The sequence below is a fragment of the Rhamphochromis sp. 'chilingali' genome (assembly GCF_963969265.1).
Source record: "Rhamphochromis sp. 'chilingali' genome assembly, chromosome: 1".
NCBI lineage: Eukaryota > Metazoa > Chordata > Actinopteri > Cichliformes > Cichlidae > Rhamphochromis > Rhamphochromis sp. 'chilingali'.
This window is the reverse complement of record NC_137929.1, coordinates 11,954,333-11,978,727: the sequence shown is the minus strand read 5'-3', so window position 1 is coordinate 11,978,727 and position 24,395 is coordinate 11,954,333. Positions and strand designations below refer to the sequence as shown.

The 24,395-nt window shown below is 42.1% G+C and overlaps 1 protein-coding gene across 1 annotated transcript; it reads right to left on the bottom strand.

Moving 5' to 3' along the window:
- Window positions 1–234: 234 nt before the first annotated feature.
- On the bottom strand, window positions 235–24,000 carry LOC308411918 (actin-associated protein FAM107A; the record flags this gene model as incomplete). The annotated part of the gene is made up of 4 exons (XM_080905973.1): window positions 235–354; window positions 816–957; window positions 16,857–16,959; window positions 23,949–24,000. The coding sequence occupies 4 exons, from the start codon at window positions 23,998–24,000 to the stop codon at window positions 235–237; spliced, it is 417 nt and encodes a 138-aa protein (XP_080762099.1).
- Window positions 24,001–24,395: the final 395 nt, after the last annotated feature.

Sequence of the window (24,395 nt, the reverse complement as noted above, 5' to 3'; positions counted from 1 at the left end):
TAACTAAACAGCACAAGTTAAAGAACAGTTCCTATTTACATTTATGAATATCTTCTTTTTAAAAAGTATATAATATAGCACATGTAAAGTATAACAAAAATGTGTAACAATTTTGTATTAATTTTTTTTTTCCTTTCTGTATTTCAACAACCAGTGTTTTTACATGTAAAGGACATCAGACATTGAATAAAGTGAAATGAAACAATAAATCTTTTCATATTTTTCAATAACAGTTCAAGAGTTTGCATTCTTCTCCTGGACCACGGTGTGGATCTTTCTTAAGTTCTGTCGGACTCGAACAAACTCCATCAGCTGGGATTCCTCTCGTACCTCCTCATCTTGTTTTCTCTCTCTCTAAGAGACAAAGAGAAGCACATAGAACTTATTATTGAAAATAAATGACAGAGAAAAAGTAACTTTTTCATGTCATAAAAAGGTCCTTTTTATGACATAATATGTTTATTGTTTATGAAATACATTCTGCGTGAATGTATGCAAATATTAAACGCATTGAGTAAGAAGTGCTTTAACTGAGTTCAGTCCGTTTGCGTTCTGTGTTAATAATGTTCTTCATGATATCTGAAATCCACTCATTTTATCTACAGTCCTTCCTTAGTACAATTATGTTTTATATAGTACCAAATCACAACAGCAGTAACCTCAGGGTGGTTTATATTGTAAGATAAATACCCTACAGTAGTCTTGGAGGAAATGGTCTTGAACCCTACTAGACACTGTTTGTAATGGATGATCCGATTAAATGAAGGAACTTACTAAAAGTAGCTAAAGCTGGTGCAACACTTTAAGTTTACTACCTCATGCTGTTTCTGCTGACGTCTGAGTAGGACTTTCTCCAGAGGAGTCCTACTATGTTGTTCCTCATCCTGGTAACTCTGTTCCCTTTTCCTCCTCTCAAGCACCTGCTGAAGTTCTGATCTGCTGCTCAGAGCCAAACCCCTTTATCCATAAAGGAAGCAGAGAAAAACTGCAGTTAAGATGAGAATACGGGGCTGTTGAAATGCTACCACACCTACCAGCGGAAGGTGTTACATCAAGAGGAGGTGGGACCTAAGGAATCTTCAACACCTAAAATCTAGACTAACAAAGAAGCAACTAGTAGCTCAGTGTTCCAGCATCAGGAAGCAACTGTTATCACAACTGAAGCTTGATGAGGTAAAACTCGAAAGCTACAGCAAGGGGGAGCCATGATGTCAGGTAAAGGCCTACTGGTAAAATCAGACCCTACTGACTGATTTACCAAGACTATGTGAAGTACCTGTTAGGTTTTGTATTGTTGATTGTCATTTATGCTTAGAAATATTTAACCATATATGCTTAGAGGTGTATAATCAATTGTGTAGTGATAGGACTGTGATCTTTAACAGGCTGCAAAGGCTTGGTGTGTATTCCACACTAGAATGCACACCCACATCCTGGGAGCACGAGAGAGGTCGTACCTTCTCTTATTGTTTTATGGTAGGATTAACGTAGTTGCATCTGTTCTAGTCTAAGTGCTTTTTGTTTAGATGAGCTGCAGGACTTCCTCACCGTGTTATCTAGGGTGAGGGGGAGGCTACCCTCTTCCTGACCAAGGATGTATGACCCTTTGATCAGCAGTACCACACACACACACACACACACACACACACACACACACACACACACACACACACACACACACACACAGTATTCTTTGTTCACATGTATACCTATGTAAGATGCTATATGTTAATGACCCTATGCATATTCATGTAACCACAATAAAAGGAGTGCTATGGGGAGCCTGGCTGAGAGTCTGATGGAGGTCAAGTGGTGGGACGACACTTGGCTCTAGGCAGGTCTCCCTCATGCATGAGTAAACCAGAGAACTTTGGTGCCTTGTGTCTTGCTTTGCTGTGTAATTATATTGTCTTCAACGTTCCAGCGGATGGGTTCAAGTTACAAACCTATCATTAATTGGTCCTTCGAGCCGGATCCCTGGAATCGCATTCACCGAGGGGAGGAGAGGCACGCTGAAAGACTGACGTCAGCCAGGAAGTTCCTGTGGATTCGCTGTATGTCTTTTCTCCTCGATGAATGGCGATTGGCGGGATTCGAGGCTGGTATTACACGCTAAGCAACACCGAGTAAGTTTAGAGTCCAACTCTATAACTGTACGTCTTCGCCGCTCAGTGGGGTGTTGTCCGTGGCCACTCAGTGGGGCTAAAATTCGCCGTCTAAGTGGGGCGATGTACAAAGCCGCTCAGTGGGGTTTTTTGTACAGAAGCATTAAGTCGCAGAGTTGCGCAGTTCGAACTTTTTTTGGTTCGCCGTCTTAGTGGGGCGAAATACAGACCGCTGTGTGGGGTACTGTAGTGAGTTCTCCACCGCTCAGTGGGGTGTTGAGAAGTTCCGCGGGGTCCAGATTGTGCTGGACAGTAGGCCTATTTTGTGTTGTTGTCATTATTGTTGTCGTTCTTGTTGTGTGTGAGTGTGTGCGGAGTAGAACACGTGGTCTGTGACACCGACTGTTGTTGTTGTTATCATAGGTTTCTAAGCAACCAAGAGTGAGTCGGAGGGAGACAGACGTTTGTGCTGGACTTTGCTCCTGGCAGCACAAAGTATTTATGTAAAAAAGAGAGAGAGCGACGGCTCCTTAGCTGCGCGGGTTTCACGCGGACCTGAACCGTGCGGTTAATCGCAGGCTTATAAATGGAAGAGATTCAAATGTTAGAAGTTTTCAGAAAACACACCAGCCTTGAAGAGCTGTGGAGAAGGCCAGCCCACATCAGCAGCACTTAAGATATGCTCTGGTGAATGGCTTTCCCCCACCCCCTTGCTGACACAAAATGTTAACTCTTTAGCTTGCCCTGATCAACAACAGCCTGTGTGCCAGACCATAGACGTAATTGAGGTGGATAGTTGTTAAAAGTAATCTACATTAAGCTTGTGGTTGCTCAAATTCAGTACAATGACATATGAGGTGAAGTGATATAGGCAAATATTTAAACTAATGAAGTGCATAGAGGCACTTGACCTGTGTGAAAGACTGTCGTCTTGTTATGAGCCATTGTTGAGATATGGAGCACACCTGTGAAAACAACTAATATGCTGAACCCTGTATGAAACATCTAAAAGTACATGATGGAGAAGCTGTGTTGAATATGAAAGTGTAAGACTTTGCCGCTGTGGGCAGAGCATGCAACTACTGTGTGATGTTGCGTTGCAGTTTTTTTCTGAGCTGATGAGCAAGCTACACATTATCAGATCAAGAGCTGTCTGGGAACTACTCAAAGAGGGGGAAACAGAGAGTGTGCAGCGTTTCCGTGAGCAGTTTTCCTGCATCTTGACTCGTGTGTAGAGTGTTCATAACATCAGCATCATGTTTTTGTTTATTTGTTTGTTGGGTTGAAAAATAGTTAAATAAACTGGTGATCATATTTACGGATCACCATGGCACATATCATCAGCCATGTGATTTATTTATGCAGATGACAAAGTGAGTGTGAATGTGTCTGACATCACAGTGTTTTTGTGCGCTGTGTAAAAGTAATTGCCTTTGATTGTGAGTGAGAGCGGTGATTCTGCAGGTCACCAGATATTGTAACGAAAAAAAGAAAAAAAAGAGTGAAAAAGAGACAAAATTTACATTGTAGATGAAAAATAATTATAGGAAAAAGGTTTTGTGTTGATCAGCCAAGAACAACTACAATTTCATTTTCTGCTTTTAAGAAAAGACTGTTCACAAAAACACACACAGAGAGAGAGATGTGTGTTGATTAAGCAGTGATGATAATAATGAAATGTCTTAGTTTGTCACTTTCAGGTGAAAAGCAGACCTGAATCAATTTTCCACATGCAGCGGTCGAAAGAAAGTTATAGTTTAACATCATTGGAAACATGCAGGCCAAGTTTCTGGCTAACTTATTTACAGCGCCATGTGTCTCTCAACCTCACAAGCAAGCAAGCTCTCACCCCTCCCTGAAGACAAGGAATGCAGCTCCAAAGCAATAACATGATAAAGAGACAGCAGCAAGTCCTGAGCAAAGAGTCCCAGCAAAGCAGCAGCAATGTGGACAAACAGCATCAGAGAAGAAGAGCAAACCCATCATCCTGACTGATCGGATGGATGGCACTGTGTTTACAACAGGCTGTGACTTCACTGTGCATGTGAAGAAAACGTTTGAGGAGAACTGAACAGTTGGAGTTTGACATTTGCCACCTGTGGAGTAAAATGGCAAGAAGAGACAGTGGAACACAGGACAAAGCTGAAGGAGAACTGCCGGCTGTTGGACTGTTGAAGTGGGAGAGGACACAGAGTGAGAGGACAACAGACAACAGAGAAGACTAGGTGAGAACACATAGGAATTATTTAATGTGGGAAATCAAAATTTGGGTTAGCAAACCTGGGGAAAAGAAAACTGACTGCTTAAGTTGGAAAATTGTGAAGGGGTCTGAAACACTGCGAAAATAGAAACATACAAAATCACACAAACAAGCAGAACATGCATTAACCCTACTAACAATTCCAAACACAAGAGAGCTTATGAAGATTAGACAACATCTTCAGCATGTGAGTCTGTTTATCATCTTGTCCAAGTCACTTAGTGTGATGCAAAAACCAGTGGACTCATAGCACAGTAGTTAAGAAATGATCAAATAGCAGAGAAGTGTGTAGGAAAGGCAGCTTTAAGAACATGCCCTGCTGGAGACGCAGCTCCACAGACATGCATTAGACCTGCCTAATAACACAAACACACATGCAATGAAAATTAGCTTGTTATCTTTCATCAGTGTTAAAATAGTGTCAATTTAGCAGACACTTGTTATCAAATGCTGAATTTATCCAATGCAAAAAATTGACTCTCTAGGTTGCAGGACAACAGTTTAACTTTTGTGGGGAAAAAGATTCTGGTTTGACCAACCAGTGATCAGACAATAAATTTAGTTGTTAATATAGTAAATTGGGAGAAGCTTCCTGCTTGATTGATGCAGCAAGTAATTTACTGTATGAGGGAAATTGTCTTTTGTGATACTATTTTGAACATGCTTTTCTGTTGTCCTGTCAACTTAGTGGGTTAATAGCTGATATGCAAATTAGTTGATCGGTTTTAGATTAATGTAAGGTGACTGAATTCTAGCACAAGTGAATGAGATGTGTTGGAGTTTGTTAGAGTGGAGACTCTAAAACACTGAGTTTCCTGTTTTGATGTGCGAGTGAATCCTGTATTTAGATACACAACTCTGAATACGTCAGAACAAACTTCTTTTGTGAAGTGCATGACAACATGTCACATGTTTTATGATGAAGGGAAAAAGGAAAATTGAATAAAATAGATCTGTGGCCTAAATGAGTGAAGAGCACAGACCTGGTGACTAAACTCATAGCTAATAAGACATTAGGCTTATGTTGTGTGTTGTGCAGTTGATGGTTGGTTTGGAGTGAATCTAGCTGATGATTTTTCTTTTGTTGTGAAGTTGATGAGGAGTTTGTGTCATGACTTAACAAGGCCTTTTTATTTTGATACTTTTACAGTGCACTGAAAGTTTGGTTTGATAATCTTTGTTATTTGTTATTTTTATTTTTTGAACAGGCACTGATTTTGTTTGTTTATTTTTTTCTTTAAGCAGATCTGCACGTCAGAAATTAAAAGTGCTATACGACCTGTCGAGAAAACCGTTACAAGTGAGTTCTCCACATTAAAATGGGTTCTGGAGAAGGCCACTTATTGGGACAATATTAAATAAAAGTCCCGGCCTAAAAAGGATACAGCGATGTAATCCGATCTAAAGTTCTTTTTCTTTTTGAGATGACGTCATTTTGCTGAGAGTGGAAACTAAATGCGACGATAGGTTCCACTATCAGCAAAGAAAGAATGAATGAATGAATGAATGAATGGAAATAAAAAAACAAACTGACTGACTGGTAAAAGCTGACAGGACTTGACCACGACTCAAGGTTAACCTCCACCTAGACAGGACAAAAGGGTGGATGAATTTATGTGTTTTTTGTTACAGGAGCAGAAAGATGACAGCAACATCCGAGGTTGCATGACGATTTAACCCTTTAAATGCCATTTTTATGTTTGTGAACTTTGAAAATTTAACCTTTTTAGTTCAAATTCTCTGTCTGTGAATTTACCATGTGTGTGTTATTCATAGGCTTGTGTTGCTCACAACTGTGACAAAGTATGCATACACCTGCGCAAGCGCTGATATTGGCATTTTCTTTTCTTACAGCATGCCAGTTCTTCATGTGAATTGATGATGTGGCTTATACCAGGATAACTGGTTGATGTTTTTTCCTACTACAGGTTTTCTGGGTTTATGTGTGAGGAAACTGTGTTTACAGGTTATGAGTGGTGATGCTGTTACACTGTGTTTTTGGGACAATGTGACGGTTACTTTGATGATATGAATAACATTTTTTCCACGGCTATGGATGGTTGACTTTATGGCCTTTTTATGGCACCTCTGGAACCTGCTGACCTGCGTCTGACCACAGTCGATGTGTATTGCTAATGTTTGTTTTTCTGAGACTGCATGTACAAGATTCGGCTGAAGCAGACAAGTGACATGACAAAAATATATAAGAGATGCAGTGTTTATGGAATAGTTAATATGGGCTCATTTGCTGGCCACTTTTGAGCCCATAGTGATATATGAGTGGAGTGACTTTGCTTAAGGGAAGTCACCAATTACATTAATGTTAATTGAGCACAGGGGATGATCCATGTCTGAGGCAAATTAGGGAAATACTTGTAGTTTCCTGATTTGAGAAAACCTGCACATGACACTTGTCTTGCTGATGTTGAATGCTTATTGTTTTTATGATATAATTGTTTATAGGTGTGAAGTTTGATTTCACTTCCAGATTTAGCTTTCCAGGCCATGATGGTGTGTATGCAGGCTCCTGGCAGAGCCAGGTGTTATGCAAAACACACAGGATTATAGGTCCAGGGTGGTGCTGCTCCAGGGGAGGAGATGCCCTGATGTTGCCTGGGATATGATCTAGCTAATCTTTTTCTTTAAGACAGGAATCCAGGTTTGGTGGGTTGACGCATGGGTGTGTCCATGCGTCAAGAGGAGGGGTCCAAGGATTAACATTAAACAATGTTTTTTTATTATTGTTGCAGTGATTTGTGTGATTAGCCGTTTATTTACAAGTATTAAACCTATGCAAGTGGTGCATCCATGTTCAGATGAGGCTTTGATGGCCTATAAGTGAAGTTCACTGAACTAAAGAATGTTGTTTGATGATTGTTGACATGCTCTCCAAATAGAAGTTTTCTGAAATACAGATGCAGCAGTGAGAAGCGAGAAACATTCCAGGCATAGCTGAGCCCAGGCAGTGGTTGAGGTCAAAGGTCAAGCTGGTTGGGGCCCATCATGAGATCAGACCTTGGAGCCACAGCAAGGACCATTTCAACTGCCTGCAAAATAGCGGAGAGACCCTCCTGGATTTATCAGAGCCACTGCAAAGAGGTCGAGGTCCCAGGAAACCCCGGTACCCTCAAGACAGCACAATAGAGAAATCTCACACTTGGTTGTTTCAGTGGTGAGGGGGGAGTGCTGATTGAGCCCCCGTAGGGTAAGCTCGCACTTCAACCTCCAGCCTCTGATCAACTCTAGGGCAACCAAGTGCGAGGCGTGACGGACCTGTGTGCGACCAGGACCCTCTTGGTTACCTTGACTACGACGCTCATCCTTATAGGACCCCAGCTGGTGCCGGAAACAGCTGAACCAGGAGGAAGGCAGAGGAGATGGACACATGACAACTCTCACCTAAGAGAGACAGATCCAGCAGGCCCAAAATCAGGACTATGCATGACGAGAAGGAGTGCCTGAGAGGATCGTCCACAGGATGGGAGCTGAGGCCAGGAGAGAGGCTTGAGGAGGATCAGAGATCATCTTCAGCACAGCAGACATCACACAGAGAGCTGTGCTACTGAGCTTCCAGGAGATCAAGAGGAGACTTCCCACAGCAAGATTTTAAATAAAATGAAAGATTCAATATTGACGCTGAGAAAGACAAGTAAGGTGTACGACGTGCTCTGCCTTAAATCTTCAGCAGCGTTGGGATATGAAAACTCGAGGGATGAGGGGAGCGTGCCAAGCTCCATCGACAGCGCAGAAGGAGTTCGAGGATGACATCATGATTCTGTGAAAGCACAGGAACCAGAAGCTATGGTGGTGATGACAGCAGTTTCCTATGAACATCATCTAATGCTGTGCCACCATACTGTGCATACGATGACACTCTGAAGGCTGCTGGGATCATAACAGCAGTAAGACAACTGAACCCTGCACCCTTTCCACAGAGGTGTTTCTCTGCAGAGCGTGGACAATTAAGGAGTCATAAATATCCCCCTCACAGGACGAAGGCTTGAATGAGGTGATGGGGGTTGGTAGAGGCCATAAAACTAGAGTGCTGAGAGGTCTGCAGCTTTGGAAATAGCTGAGACCCATGTTGACAAACAACAACACTAACTGGTATGTTTGAATGTTTATTCTACATACATTTGGACTCTGGTCCTATGGACAATGAAACAACTGGAAGAGACATTATGACGCCCTGCAGAACTCAAACCACTCTGCAGAGACATGTGATTTGCACACCTGGAGGAAGCATCACCAAGCTGAGATGTTTTTGAAAATGTTACTTTCTTAGTTTCACTATTAAATCAACAATTTCTTTGGTTGCTCGTAAGATGCAGTTTGCCATGAGATGAGCTCAATGAATGGGATAACTGCTAATACATTTGTTAAACTGTACTTTTACAGTAATTTAGGGTGATTTGACATATGCTGAGTATAAAAATGTTTGCATTGAAACTGTCAGACATGAGGTATTCATAACTGGGAACTTTTCAAGCATAAAGGTCAAAAAGGGGGGAATGTTAGGTTTTGTATTGTTGATTGTCATTTATGCTTAGAAATATTTACTCATATATGCTTAGAGGTGTATAATCAATTGTGTAGTGATAGGACTGTGATCTTTAACAGGCTGCAAAGGCTTGGTGTGTATTCCACACTAGAATGCACACCCACATCCTGGGAGCACGAGAGAGGTCGTACCTTCTCTTATTGTTTTATGGTAGGATTAATGTAGTTGCATCTGTTCTAGTCTAAGTGCTTTTTGTTTAGATGAACTGCAGGACTTCCTCACCGTGTTATCTAGGGTGAGGGGGAGGCTACCCTCTTCCTGACCAAGGATGTATGACCCTTTGATCAGCAGTACCACACACACACACACACACACACACACACACACACACACACACACACACACACACACACACACACACAGTATTCTTTGTTCACATGTATACCTATGTAAGATGCTATATGTTAATGACCCTATGCATATTCATGTAACCACAATAAAAGGAGTGCTATGGGGAGCCTGGCTGAGAGTCTGGTGGAGGTCAAGTGGTGGGACGACACTTGGCTCTAGGCAGGTCTCCCTCATGCATGAGTAAACCAGAGAACTTTGGTGCCTTGTGTCTATCTTTGCTGTGTAATTATATTGTCTTCAACGTTCCAGCGGATGGGTTCAAGTTACAAACCTATCAGTACCAACTACAGATGTATATGCAGCACAGACAATCTCTACTGCAACCATCACTGCAACCAAATAACTTATCTAAAACCACTGGAATGCTTGGTTACAAGGACCCACAATGAGGAGGACCCTCCATGGAGACGGATATGCGATGCCAAGATCAAGGCAACATGGGGAGAAATTCCAAAGCTAGCTATTGGAGCTGTAGAGCACTGCCAAGTAAAGACTCATATCCCTGGCTAGGATCATGAAGAGGTATACAATGGAGACAGAATTCAGGAAAGTCAAAGTCAGAGTAAACTTCATCCTGTCATCTCTGCTATATCCAGTGCAGCATACAGAGAAGCAAGACGACAGGGCTCCGGTTACATCAGTGGAAAAGGGCTAATAAATAGATATAAAAAGGAGTACGAAAAACAAATATACACTTAAGTCTTAGGGGATCAAGAGAAGTTACAATTTAGAGTTTGGAGTGGTTTAAAGTCACCAGCTTGTAAACCTGGAGTAAAACATTTGTCTATAAAGCAGCATGTGGCGGTGGTGCCAGTGTCCGGCAGCTCCGCCTCTGTCAGTGCACCCCAGGGTGGCTGTGGCTACAATGTAGCTGCCATCACCAGTGTGTGAATGGGTGGATGTAGTGTGAAGCGCTTTGGGGTCCTTAGGGACTAGTAAAAGCGCTATACAAATACAGGCCATTTACCATTTACCATCTTACAGAGGGAGTGGTGTGTAAAGTGCAAAAGAGTCTGTTAACAGTTTGTGTGGGGGTGTGTTGTGGGGGGAGATGGGGGCCTGGTAGTGAGTTCAGGAGTCTGATGGCTTGTGGGAAAAAGCTATTCCGTAGTCTGGAGGATCAGGCCCCGATGCTGCGGTAGCGTCTGCCAAATGGAAGGAGAGAAAAGAGTCCATGTGAGGAGTGTGAGGGGTCAAGCACAATCCAGGAGGCCTTACTGATGCAGCTGCTTGGTCCAGGCTTGTACTGTGTGATGGCCTGAATGCCCTGCCATAAACTGCGTGAGTCTTTTGTGTTGTGGACGTGGCTCTGGATCTTTTGTGCATGCACACGCTTTGCATGTCGGATGGCGCGAGAGAGGTGGGCTCTGGCTGTTCTGAGAGCCGGTTTATCTCCAGACCGGAAAGCAGCATCTCTCTCTCTCAGACATGCACGTACTGCTGCAGTGAACCAGGGCTTCTCGTTGGTTCTCGTGGTGTGTTTTTGGAGACCGTTACATCCTCTGTGCACTTACTGATGTAGCAGGTCACAAATTCAGTGAACTTGTCCAGGTCCAGGAGGCCGTTTCGTGTGGCTGCTTCTTTAAACATGCTCCCGTCTGTGCGCACGAAGTAGTCCTGAAGCGCTGCCAGCTACTCTCCACTGAGACATCCAAGGTATACTATCAGTGTATACAGCCCAACTGAGACCGAGCAATATCAGAAGAGCATATGGCAGAATGACACAACATATTGCACCAGTGCTTAGTGGCTAGTGGAGCTAAAAGCAGACTACAGTAACCTCCATAAACAGGATTGAGTATCCATCGCAGTGGCAGATATTCAAGTAGGTGTCCCAAGCAGGGGGAGATTGACAGTATCAGCCCCTGCGATGATCCACATCTACTGGCTAAAGAAAACAACAGATGCAGCAATTCAGCAGCAGAGGCTGAGGCTGAGTCATCCAGGACAGAGTTAATGAATTGAATGTGTTTTTCAACAGATTCGACACTGCAGTGAATGCTCACCCCCCAACAGCCTTACCTGTAGTCAGCTACATCCACAGCCATACCACTCTCTCTCCCTCCCTCTCCACATTGCACCGTTGCCTCCTGTAAAAGTCCTGACGCCCCTCTATCACCCCACCTATCTTTTTCACTCAAGACCAGGTTCAGAGACAAATGAGAAGACTCCACTCAGGCAAGTCTACTGGACCAGATGGGGTGAGTCCTGTCTCCTTAAGACCTTTGTCCCCACAGCCAAATGGGAACCGTGAAGCTGCCACTAGGAAAGCAGCAACCACAAAATATCTACAGACAGTAAGGCAAATCCTGAGATGTCAGCTGAGTGGGAAGAACAAGACAGAGGTGGGACCACGTCATTCTTTTGGATCCAAAGCAGCTGCTTTGAGGTACACTGGATCTGAGGAGGCTGCTCTAGCCATTCGCACACTGATAATGATTCCAAGAAATCTTTTGTTCAAAGATGCTTGGAAACTCCTTACCAGGCCATTCAGGAAATTGACTTGAGGCTTAAGTTTTTTAAGGTGGTGATTGAGGAACAGTATGGATGGACAGCACTAATTGCGACTTTGTTCTTACCTTGTGTCAAATATGTTGTTTCTTCAAAAGGTTACAAGATGTCCACCATCTTCAACAGGATAAAATAGGAAACTCAACACACATGCAAAGACACAGACTCAGAGAGACGGGCTTTACACAGTGACCTGACTACACTGGAAACAAGGGAACACACAGGCAGGGATAGCAAGACACAGAACAGAGGGAGCACAGAGAAACATGAGGGGCAAAGGGAAGAAAACCAAAACACCGACAGCAATAATGTGGCAAGTAAATAATAAACAATTCAACTCACTGGGTCGCAGACCATGACATAAACTTTATTATCTTTATTTTACTCCAAATCTAAAGGCTTTTCAAGTAAACAGTTTCAAGTTCAGTTCAAGTTGCAAGCCATCAGTGTAAAAGTCCAAGACAAGTCACAAGACTTTTTTCTTTTCAGTCATATGACTCAAGTCCACACCTCTGGAACAAGATCCCAGCAGTCAACACAGGACAATAAGGACAATAAGCTGGTGAAAGGAGGAAATAAAAGCCACTGACATCAATAGAATTAGAGTAGAATAGAATTCAACTTTATTGTCATTGCACATGTCACAGGTACAAGGCAACGAAATGCAGTTTGCATCCATCCAGAAGTGCTTTAGCCATGATATAGATATATTATAATATATATTAGCAATAATGTAGATATGTAAGTATATTACAGAAATATGTCTATTATGGTATGTTATAATACACAGTATGAAGGTATGTTATGAATATGCTATAACTTTAAGTACAGTATGTCCAGGCTGTAGTGAGTACAAGCTGTACAGGCTATGAACAGGATATAACTATGAAAAACTATACAGAATATGAAATAAAAAAATATACAGAAATCTGAGATATACAGCTATACAGAAATGGGAACTATGCAGGTTATAAACAGTTGTAGGATTAAAAATTATCATATGTACAGAATGATTATTTACACAGAGCTATACAGTAGTGCAGTTAAGATAAGTGAGATATAATTCCTACAGAGGCTATATAAAGTGCTAGTGGTTGTGAATGGTGGTTCAGTCCATGTTATTATTGTGTTTGAGGGTACAGTTGTCCATTGTGGGTGTGTGTATGTTCAGTCCATGTGTTAACGTGGGTCAGATGTCAGGAGGCAGAGTTCAGGAGTCTGACAGCTGTGGGGAAGAAGCTGTTCCGGTACCTGGTGGTCTTAGTCCGGAGGCTCCTGTGGCGCCTCCCAGAGGGCAGGAGGGTGAAGAGTCCATGTGGGTGACTGGGGTCTTTGATGATTTTCCCAGCCCTTTTCAGACACTGCTTCCTGTAGATGTCTTTTATGGCAGGAAGTGGTGCTCCGGCGATGCGCTAGGCAGTTTTCACGACCCTCTGCAACGCCTTCCGGTCCGAGGCAGAGCAGTTCCCGTACCAGACTGTTATACATTTGGTCAGGATGCTCTCGATGGTGCAATGATAGAAGTTCACCAGGATGTCTGAGGACAGGTGGTTCTTCCTCAGAGTCCTCAAGAAGAAGAGGCACTGGTGAGCCTTCTTGACCAGCTTGGAGCAGTTGGTCGTCCAGATGAGATCCTCGGAGATGTGGACTCCCAGGAACTTGAAGCTGCTCACACGCTCCACAGCCGTCCCCTTAATGTGGATGGGTGGATGTGGGTCAGCATTCCTCCTGTAGTCCACAATGAGCTCCTTGGTCTTCTCGGTGTTAAGCAGCAGGTTGTTTCTGTCGCACCACTCAGCCAGACGATCCACCTCCTCCCTGTAGGCGGCCTCATCGTTGTCACTGATGAGGCCAATCACTGTGGTGTCATCTGCAAACTTAATGATGGTGTTGGAACCATCGGCAGGCCTGCAGTCATGGGTGAAGAGGGAGTAGAGGAAAGGGCTCATCACACAGCCTTGTGGTACACCGATGTTCATTGTGATTGTAGATGAGCAGTGGTTATCCAGCCGGACATGTTGGGGGTGGTTGGTCAGGAAGTCCAGTGACCATTTGCAGATGAGGGAACTGATGCCCAGGTCTGTCAGTTTCCTGATGAGTTGTGAGGGGTGGATTGTATTGAATGCTGAACTGAAGTCTATAAACAGCATTCTGGCGTAGGTGTTGTTGTTGTCCAGGTGTGAGAGGACAGAGTGCAGTGCGATGGAGACTGCATCCTCTGTGCTCCTGTTCTGGCGGTATGCGAATTGGTGGGGGTCCAGGGTGGGGGGGAGACAGGATTTGAAGTGTGCTTCATCACTTAGTGATGATGGGGGTGAGTGCTACTGGGCGGTAATCATTGAGGCAAGATGGGTTGGAGTTTTTGGGTATCGGGACGATGGAGGTGGATTTGAAGCAGGCCGGTACCACAGCGTGGGCCAAGGACAGGTTGAATATGTCTGTGAGCACTCCTGCAAGCTCCCCAGAACACGCTCTGAGAACACACCCGGGGATGCCATCAGGACCTGCCGCCTTTTGGACATTGATCCTGCTCAGCACCGCTCCTACATCGGTGGGGGAGAGAGTCAGAGGTTGGTGGTCTGGCGTCACGTCTGCTTTGGTTGTGGTTGTGGGGTTCCCTCGCTCAAAACGAGCATAAAAGTTGTTGAGCTTGTTGAGGAAGGAGACATCGGAGGATGCGGGGGAGGGTTTGGTGGTCCTGTAGTCTGTAATGGTCTGGAGTCCTTGCCACATGCGTCGGGGGTTGGAGTTGGAGAAGTGTTCTTCTACCTTCTTTTTGTAATGGTGTTTGGCTTTTTTGATGCCCTTCTTTAGATTAGCCCTGGCTGTACTGTAGGCGTGTGCATCTCCTGACCTAAAGGCAGTGTTGTGGGCCTTCAGGAGGAGACGAACATCCCGGTTCATCCAAGGCTTCTGGTTGGGGTACATGGTGATACGTTTCTGGGTGGTGACACTGTCTGTGGTTTTGGAGATGTACTCCAGTACAGATGAGGCGTACTGGTCCAGGTCTGTGTGAGTGAACGTATTCCAGTCTGTGTTTTTAAATCTGTCCTGGAGCACTGCGTCTGTCCCCTCTGGCCACACTTTAATTGTCCTCACAGCAGGTTTCACACGTTAGATGAGTGGTGAATACCGAGGTGTGAGGAACAGGGAGACATGGTCCGATTGTCCAATGTGGGGGAGGGGTGTTGCTTTGTAGGCTCCAGCCAGGTTGGAATAAACACGGTCTAAAGTCTTGTCTCCTCTGGTGTGGCAGGAGACTCCGCATTAGGTGAGCAGTGACTCTCAATAGTAGTGGAGTTCATGCACCAAGCATTGTTAATATAAATGCACAAACCTCCACCTCTGGTCTTGCCGGAGTCATCTGCTAGCCTGTCGGCTCGGTGTGTGTGGCGTCCTGCTAACTCGATAGCATTGTCCGGACAGCTGTTGTTCAACCATGTTTCGGTGAAAAACATGACATTTGAGTCCATAATCCGTCTGTTGTTAGTGATGGAGAGCCATATCTCATCCATTTTGTTTGCCAGAGAACGGACATTGGCGAGGAAAATACTGTTGTTAGCTTTAGCTTAGCCCTTAGCCCATAGCCCTCCGCGCCTACCTCGCCTTTGTTTACGTTCTCGGCGCCGTCTGCGTGCACTTCCGCCCGGCCGGGGAGAGTGGGCAGCCTCTGGTGTTCTGGAGATCTCTGGGATGAGTCGGAGATCGGCGATAAAACTGTTGGAGTTATGAGTCCAGATGTCCAGAAGCTCTTGTCTGCTGTAGGTCAGCAACGCACAGCAATTCTGGATGAATAATCCGGTTAAAAGTAGATTAAAAAAACGCTAAATAGCAGATTCTGGAGAGACACTGAGCCTCGTGTTCACGCGCCGCCATCTTGGTCCTTGGTCAAGACAAGAAAGCTCCTTACCCGCTGTGGGTTTCAACCGAAATCCAGTGCTCTAAGACGCTAAATAGAACGAAGGTGCCCGCGGAGTGTCAGAAAATTTTTCAAATGAAAAATCTGACACTAGAATTATTGCAGTGGCCTACTAACCCCTTAAACTGTCAAAAGACTACACAAGACAAAAGGTGGATGAATTCTTTCTTGGTTAAGACAAACTTCATCACAACAACTTGCCAGGTCAAGAACACTATTGAGACAGATGTATCACTGTCCATCTATGGACACCAATCTAAAAGAGCCTGCTCTGTTCTGGAAAACATTTTTTAGCTTGACGAAACCAAGATAACCTTGTATGGCTGCAAATAAAACAGGATCACTGGGGTTTATGTGACAACAGATAAAAATAACAAAAGCTAACAAAAATCAATGCAAATGTGAACTTCATTAGCTTCCTGCTCAGAAGACCAGGGTTCTACAGCTGGCATTTTCTTGTGACCACCTTTAACCAGCAATAAACCCTTACTAAGACAACACTAAGACAAACTAAGACAACAAACACGTACAGTTACCCAGAACACAATCTCTGAAACCTGCTGGAAAAACGGTCCCCCCATTTAAATCAACAATAGTGGGACTCACTAAGTCGAGAATCTAAAATAAAAAGCTAGAACTAACTTACATGTGTTGACAACATACAAAACCCCTCTCTCTGGAGAATTAACTTTTACTTGGTGCTTCCAAAAAGCATTCAAAGCTATGAACGAGCCCACATGTGTTACAAAGTTGGCTCAAAATTGACAACAAAGAACAGAGAATGTACAGACAAAGCTTAGCTTGCTCATTTAGTTTATTTAACAAAGAAATCATGAACTATCACATGGGTAATGGTAGATATCAGTGGAAAAATGTCCCGAACAGATGATTGTAAAGATATGTGCAACATGTTGAAAGAAGTTGCCTGTAAAAACAGACTCGCCCTCAGGTGACCCTTGAAGAACAGGTGAAGACTTGCAATGTAATGTACTCCCACCTATAGTGTGGTGTAGCACTTTTCTAGTCTTACTGACCACTCGCAGTAATTTAGACTACAAGTCACATTTGTGTGTGATAAAAAATGATGAACAGACCGCATTAGACTTCATTCAAATGTTAGAAAATATTTGGTTTTCATATGGTACCTACTTCTTATGTGCCAGGAGCAGTTCCTTGTGGAGTGCATCGTGAGCCCTGGAAGCCTTCATGGGTTTTGAGTGCTCTACACAGGCGCCAGATTTGACTCCATTATCTGACACAGAAATGATAATTAAAAAAACAAAACAAAAGAAAAAATGTTAAAGGAGTAGCTCAAAGGAATGACAGATGCAAATATCTAAACTCGCTCTGCACACGCAAACAGATATTTCATCTGTGACATTTGTGAGGTTTCCTCAAACACAGTCCGACAGTCTTGTTGCTGTTGAACAACAAAATGTTTAAAAATGTCGGAAGTTTACCTGGTGATATTCCCAGGCAGGAGGCGATTGTGAGAACAGCAAACAATTAACACCACGCCGATGCTGTTCACAGGACAGCAAGAGTAACGATCAGGAGAATCTAGTCTTCGTTATTATTCCCCTCGTACGTGTTATTACTGCGATTTCAGTGTTTTCACTTCACAGCTAAAGTGTGCAGTTTACTTTGTGTGCACTCAAATGGAGTCGAGTCAATTACCACCACCTGTGGCTGAGTAGCCTACAGCCAGATTAACTTGTGACACACATCTGCACCTGGCTCTGTCACCACGTTTGAATTCGTTTCATGCACAGCACATTTGTAACTTTTAATTTTGCCTGTTTTTGTGTCTTGCAAATAAACCTTTAAACTAAATAGAATTATATTATGTATTTATTTTTGACCTACAATAAGAAATGCCAAATTATATACACAAGTTTAGAGAAATCGCCACTCGTGTTGTTCATCATGATTTTAATGTTCTTTACCATAACAAAGAAATACGTCTTGAACAAATAAATTACACATTAGTGTTATAACATCACATCCTGTAAGCATAGTCTGACTGTGTCATTTCACTGGAAATGAACATTTTCACCCAATAAAGGTAATTCATCAACATGGCTGGAGAGAGTTGGTGGTTTAAAATGTCTAGCTTTTGGTAAATAATTATCTGAATCTTACAACCAAAGTGGTCATCTGATGTAAAATGTATAGAAATCATACTTATATACCAACAAGGCAGTGTACATCACTGTTGCAACAGCGTTGGTTTATGGCTTTTCTGATAATACCTGGTGGGCTGGTCTTGAGTCAAAGTGCCCGGGCCAATTTTTTGTCCCACTCCAGCTCGCCCTCCCACTTATGCTGGCTAGATGAAACAAGAAATCATTCATGCCTGTACATCTCTCTGTACATCTGTCTAAAAGCACAAGTATACACTGCAATAGTTGTACAATCCTTTATCGACCAAGCATCATTTAAGCCACCTGGACTTATATGGTAATTTTGGCTGGAAAAAGACCAGAAATCATATTATAAACGAATGCGTTTGTCCCCTTTTTTCAGAATAAACTCAGCTTTCAATATCTGGCCTCATTTTATATTATTGTATTGTTATGATGGAAACACAGTTTAAATTCGAAAAACAACAACAAACGGACTGTTTTTTCAGATTTATAGTTAAGTGGAAACAGGAACAAAATGCAACACAACATCAACTTTAAATGTGAACTACACTAAATATGTACAAAAACGTTTTTGAGCCTACTCAGTTTTATAAATCAGTTTTTTGGTGCGTTGCCACTTCTCCACACCCGCCTCTCTGCTCCGTGCGTCATCAATTCTTACTTGTGATTGCACTGTTATTGCATGCGCTTTCTAATGATGCACCATAAAGTTTCGTAAAGCTTGTCTTCTCGTCTTTCAGTAACCGTTTGAAGTGTCTCTCTAGTCCAAATGGTCGAGGAGTTACGTTAGTATGAAGCGCACATGGTAAAACCTAGGCTGTGTTGACTTTTCTTTTTTCAGACAGCAGTAGCTTGTGAACACTGTGTGCTACCATAATACACCAAAGATCCCTGTAAAGCGCAGCTTCTCTTCTTTTTGAAACTTTTCAATAAATTAATATCTGCACATCCTCTAAGAAGAGAAAATAGTTGTTAATTTGTTTGAGGGGCACCTTGTGTCCTTTGTTGGGATATTTATATATTAAAGCTCTTTGTATTGTTAGAGCTACTTTGTAATTACAATGAACATGTGTTACACTGGACATTAGGCACACAAAGAACTACAAAACACAGAAGCATGTGACCGATAATATTGTATATGAGTAATATTTAGACTTAGACCGTATTAATTACTTAAAATTAGTAACAGATAATCTCAAATAAAAATATTGTATAAAATAATTCAAATTATTCAGTGCAAAACAATACTGAAGGTAACACAGCTGATCAACTGCAAGTGAAAAGTCACACAAACAATGACTATATGGCTAAACACTGAGTACAAAGTCAGTCTGCCTTTACCTAACTTGTAACATCTACAAAATGTAGCCTAAATTCATCACAGAAGTTAAGGTCACATCAAACAAAAAGACAGTATTCACACCTAGTTATCAGCTACAAGTATCCATAATATTTTGGTGTGCATGTACATAACAACGATGAACAACTAGAACATATTTGATTCACTCAGAAAATGAAAGCTATACGCTTCAAAAAGTAAACTGTTGGATTAACAAGAAAAAATAATATGTACATCAGTTGCACACAATAAGTTTTGTTTAGTCAACATTAATGTTCTGATTTATAGCTGCACAACTCTTTTACATGCTAAATGAACATGATTTTTATATATTTATTATGTTTTCCAGTCATTTACAGTTATTGCATGTAAATATAACACAAAATGTTTGTTTATGTTTAACCTTTTTATGTTCAGTGTATTTAGTTATCTTATGTTAAACCAATATAATGACTTCATTTTAATAATTATTATATATATGTATTTGTCTTGCTAATCTCAAATTACAGATAAATATCAGTTGGTCTACAGGCTCACATCTGCAGATGATAAATACATTTTGTACATCATTTGGTTTAAATAAATAGCTCTGAGATATTAATTCTAAACACTTTAAAAACAGCAAGGCAATGAACAAAAACATGTGTCTTTAACCAGTTATCTGTATTTTCTCAGTATTGCAGAATTACAAAACTGGACTTACACTTAACACTGTAAGCATGTGACACTCTTTTTTTGAACTGTAATACAACACAGCACTGAGAAAACCTGCTGCTCTCGAGCAAGAAAAGCTACAACAGGAAAATTACTAAATTGTCTCATAGCAAAGTAGTAAAGTGGGACGCGGCCCAAGACCAAGCTGCCATAGTACCTCAAAAGTAACCTTCAGCTCAGGAGAATATCCAGAGCTACAAGGTAAGTGTTCAATACTCCAAATAACAGCAGCAGCTATTGCACTGACAGTTTACTGTAACTAGTCAGTCATTGTCAGTCACTGTCATTGTGTATAAACGGTGGAAGATGTAGGTCCAGCAAGAAGTGAGCAGTTTTCTAAATGCTGTGCGTGCTGTTGGTTGTCCCACAAACTGGAGTATGCCCAGTCTTGTCTATGGTGAACATGCAGCTAGCATGGAGCAAGCTTTCATTTAATTTGATTTAGTATATTTTCAGTGCTTGCAAACAGGATACACAACATTTGGATAACTGTTACACTACATCTGGGGTCTGTGTAGATTCCCCTGACCGCAGAAACTACAGGATGGGCCATTTATATGGATACACCGTAATAACATGGGAATGGTTGGTGATGTTAAAGTTCTGTTTGTGGCACATTAGTATATGTGAGGGGGCAAACTCCTCAAGATGGGTGGTGACCATGGTGGCCATTTAGAAGTCGGCCATCTTGGATACAACTTTTGTTTCTTCAATAAGAAGAGGGCCATGTGACACATCAAACTTATTGGTAATGTCACAAGAAAAACAATGGTGTGCTTGGTTTCAACGTAACTTTATTCTTTCATGAGTTATTTACAAGTTTCTCTTTGTTCACAGCCATTGACATGTCGAAGAGGTTAACACGTGAGGAGCGGATCGAAATTGTGTTGATATCTGGTGAACGCAGTAACCGGGTCATTGCAGCAGATTTCAATGCAAGACACCCTACGAGACCACCCATCTCCCATGCTACAGTTAGCAAACTGCTTGCTAAGTTTCGTGAAACTGGTTCAGTGTTGGATTTGCCAAAATGTGGACGCAAGAAAACTGTCACTAATGAAGAAACATCAGTGGCTGTCCTCGCTTCAGTCAGCAAGAGCCCACAGCGTAGCAAGAGCCCACAGCGTAGCATGAGCCCACAGCGCAGCACTCGCCACATGTCACTGGAGAGTGGCATTAGTCGAACATCCCTTTGGCGGATATTAGCTACTCACAAATGGCACCCTTACAAACTCCAGCTACTGCAGCATCTCAACGAGGATGACCCAGATCGGCGCACAGAATTTGCAGAATGGGCAAAACAAAAGTTGGAACAGGACCCTCAGTTCCCACATTGGATGGATCCCTCCAAGACTGTTGGAACAACAAAAGTGATGGTTTGGTGTGGTATATGGGGTACAACGATAGTGGGTCCATTCTTCATCAATGGAAACCTCAAGGCCACTGGATATTTGAAATTGCTACATGATGATGGCTTTGCAAGCTCCTTTGACTACGATGACCTGGATGACTGAGAACCTTCACAGACATACATGATGATGTGTTTCCCTCTTTATGCACTGAAGCTGGCACGTTCCCTGAGTTTTTACAGCAAGATGGTGCACCACCACATTATGGGTGCCAGGTCCGAGCATTCCTAGATGAACAGTTTCCTGGAAAGTGGATTGGTCATCGTGGGCCAGTTGAATGGCCCCAAGGTCTCCCGATCTGACCCCCTTAGACTTTTATCTTTGGGGTCATCTGAAGGCAATTGTCTACGGTGTGAAGATACGAGATGTGCAGCACCTGGAGCTACGGATACTGGATGCCTGTGCTGGCATTTCTCCTGCGGTGTTGCTATCAGTGTGTGAAGAGTGGGAGAAGAGGGTTGCATTGACAATCCAACACAATGGGCAGCACATTGGACACATTTTATAAGTGGTCAGAAACTTGTAAATAACTCATGAAAGAATAAAGTTACGTTGAAACCAAGCACACCATTGTTTTTCTTGTGACATTACCAACAAGTTTGATGTGTCACATGGCCCTCTTCCTATTGAAGAAACAAAAGTTGCATCCAAGATGGCCGACTTCTAAATGGCCACCATGGTCACCGCCCATCTTGAGGAGTTTGCCCCCTCACATATACTAATGTGCCACAAACAGGACTTTAATATCACCAACCATTCCCATGTTATTACGGTGTATCCATATAAGTGGCCCACCCTGTAGTTTCTGCAGTTCTGCATGTTTATCGTGCCCAAGGCTGTGTGTGGATATTGTTACTGCTGACACACTTTCAAAGGAGCAGCTACATTAATAATAATAATTTTGTAATTGTTGCTGGTAACACCAGACACTGATAAAAGTTTATAATGGTCTGTTAATTTAGCTTTAAAAATGTAAATAATCTTAACTCACATTATATTTGAATATTTCTGATTTGATTCTCACACCAATTGACATTGGTTAACATTAGCTAACTGGTGCCTTACGTTGCTCCTGGCCAGCCAACATACTAGTAAAAAAAATGTTACCGCCAAATGTTACCTATATATAAAGGGTCTACGCTCTTTCTCATTGGTATTTTAGCTTTAAATTTGTATTTACCTGTAAAGTGTAGATCTCCAGACCACAATAAAGTTTCCAAACAATGGTGAACTGAGCTGCTGTCCAGGGGGCGGAGCTTCCAGAGAAAACGCATATATATGACAATTACAAGACTAAATTATGTTTAGATGACAAATTTAAGTTACTCATCTCGGATATATGATGTTCTTATATGCAGATTCAACAACCACGCCTATTGCATTTTTTTTATATCTCTGGTGAGTTTTACAAAAAGGCAAGCAGAATTAAGTGCTCTTTGACTTTGTCAAAAAGGATGTTAAACTATTTATAACAAAAAATCTGTTTAATTAAAAGTGTGCGACATGGTTAACTGACTATATGTAGACAAGGGATTAAAATATGAATGTGGAGCATTTGGTAAAACATATTAGACTCAGACATTAAGGATGGTTAACAAGATGAAACTTATTTGTTAATGACCATAAACCATTGAAGCTCATTTACTTGCTAATGCTAGCTGTTTCTGTATAAAGCACCCACTATAATTGATCTCAGAGCGGTGAAAGCAGAGCTGGCAGCAGCCTGCTTTGTACACTGGTCTCCCATCAGTGAAAGACCAGAGGTTATGACAGCTATGTTTGAGATGAAAGCAAACTGATCGCTTTATTTTGGTACATTTTATTTTGTCTCTTTTTCCGATTTGACAAGGTAAGCACATGAGTCGTATGTGTTGGGTTGATGTTACAGCAGAGATGAGAGACAGAAGGGCAGTTTAGGTGATTCTTGGTGCATGCAAATCACGATAAAGAGTAGTACGCGTGAACCTAGACTGAAGTCACAGGTGCTGTTGCATACCAAATAGCAACTTATAGGGCACAGGGAATGGGGATGACTGATTCAGTATCATGAAAAGCGAGACTTGAAATGTGAGTCGATAGCAGACAGAGAAACAGTAGTGTGGAAACTGATAGCTAAAGTAGAAATGCATAATTGATGTTGTCATTGAGTAGGTGTATATGTAAATGCTTCACCCCAGTGCAGATAAGAAATGGTTACTTGACAGAGATTAAATGTAAAAATGATCATCTATCGCACTTACAAAACTACAAAATGTAGAAAGTAAAGAAATGCTTCTTGCCTAACGATGCCAGATCATGAAGAAAAATGCAGACAAGAATTTACATTTTGTAATTTGCACTGATGTTGCTCTGTTATGTTAGTTTTCTATAAAACAGAATAACAGTTACACATTCTGACACAGAAAGATATTCAATATGATACAGATAAAATATAACAGATGATATAAAGTCAGAAATGTGAAATGTGCAGACCTGCATCCAGGTATTCTATCAGGCGTGTCTAAGAAGCTGTTAAAATGAAAAATTGTCATGTATGATGTGACAGTTGGACATAGTGCCGCTCCATGCAGCTCTACGTAGTTTATATACAGCAGCCAAAGTAAAAGGGAAAGGATGCCGGATTTAGCCCTACCTTTGCTGCATTGTTCCTTCCTGAGAGCTTGTTGTTTGAGGACATCAGCCATAGTGTGGAGCTGACAGGCAGTGATACTGAGACTAGTGTTACTTGAGAGCCTTAAATGTGGCCCTCATTGTTCAGTGCCTCTTGGTCAGAAAGTGTTTGAGAAGTCGAACTGCGTTTGTGAAAACAGTGCTGTTGCATTTTTCAACTTATGACAAAGTATTCAAGACATCATTGGGGGACCCTTGAAAAGATGTTCCTGCGTGCAAAAATTGTGCAACAGTGTTACAGTACAGTCCTGATCAAAAGTTTAGACCACATGCCTTTAAAAGGTCAAATCTGTGCAAAAATAAGGATTTTTGTGGCTTTGGAGTGGATTGGATCAATCCTTTTTAGAGAGAGGGACTTACCATCAAATAGATGATTTTCTTCTAAGCCCATTTCATTTAATTTAGAGAG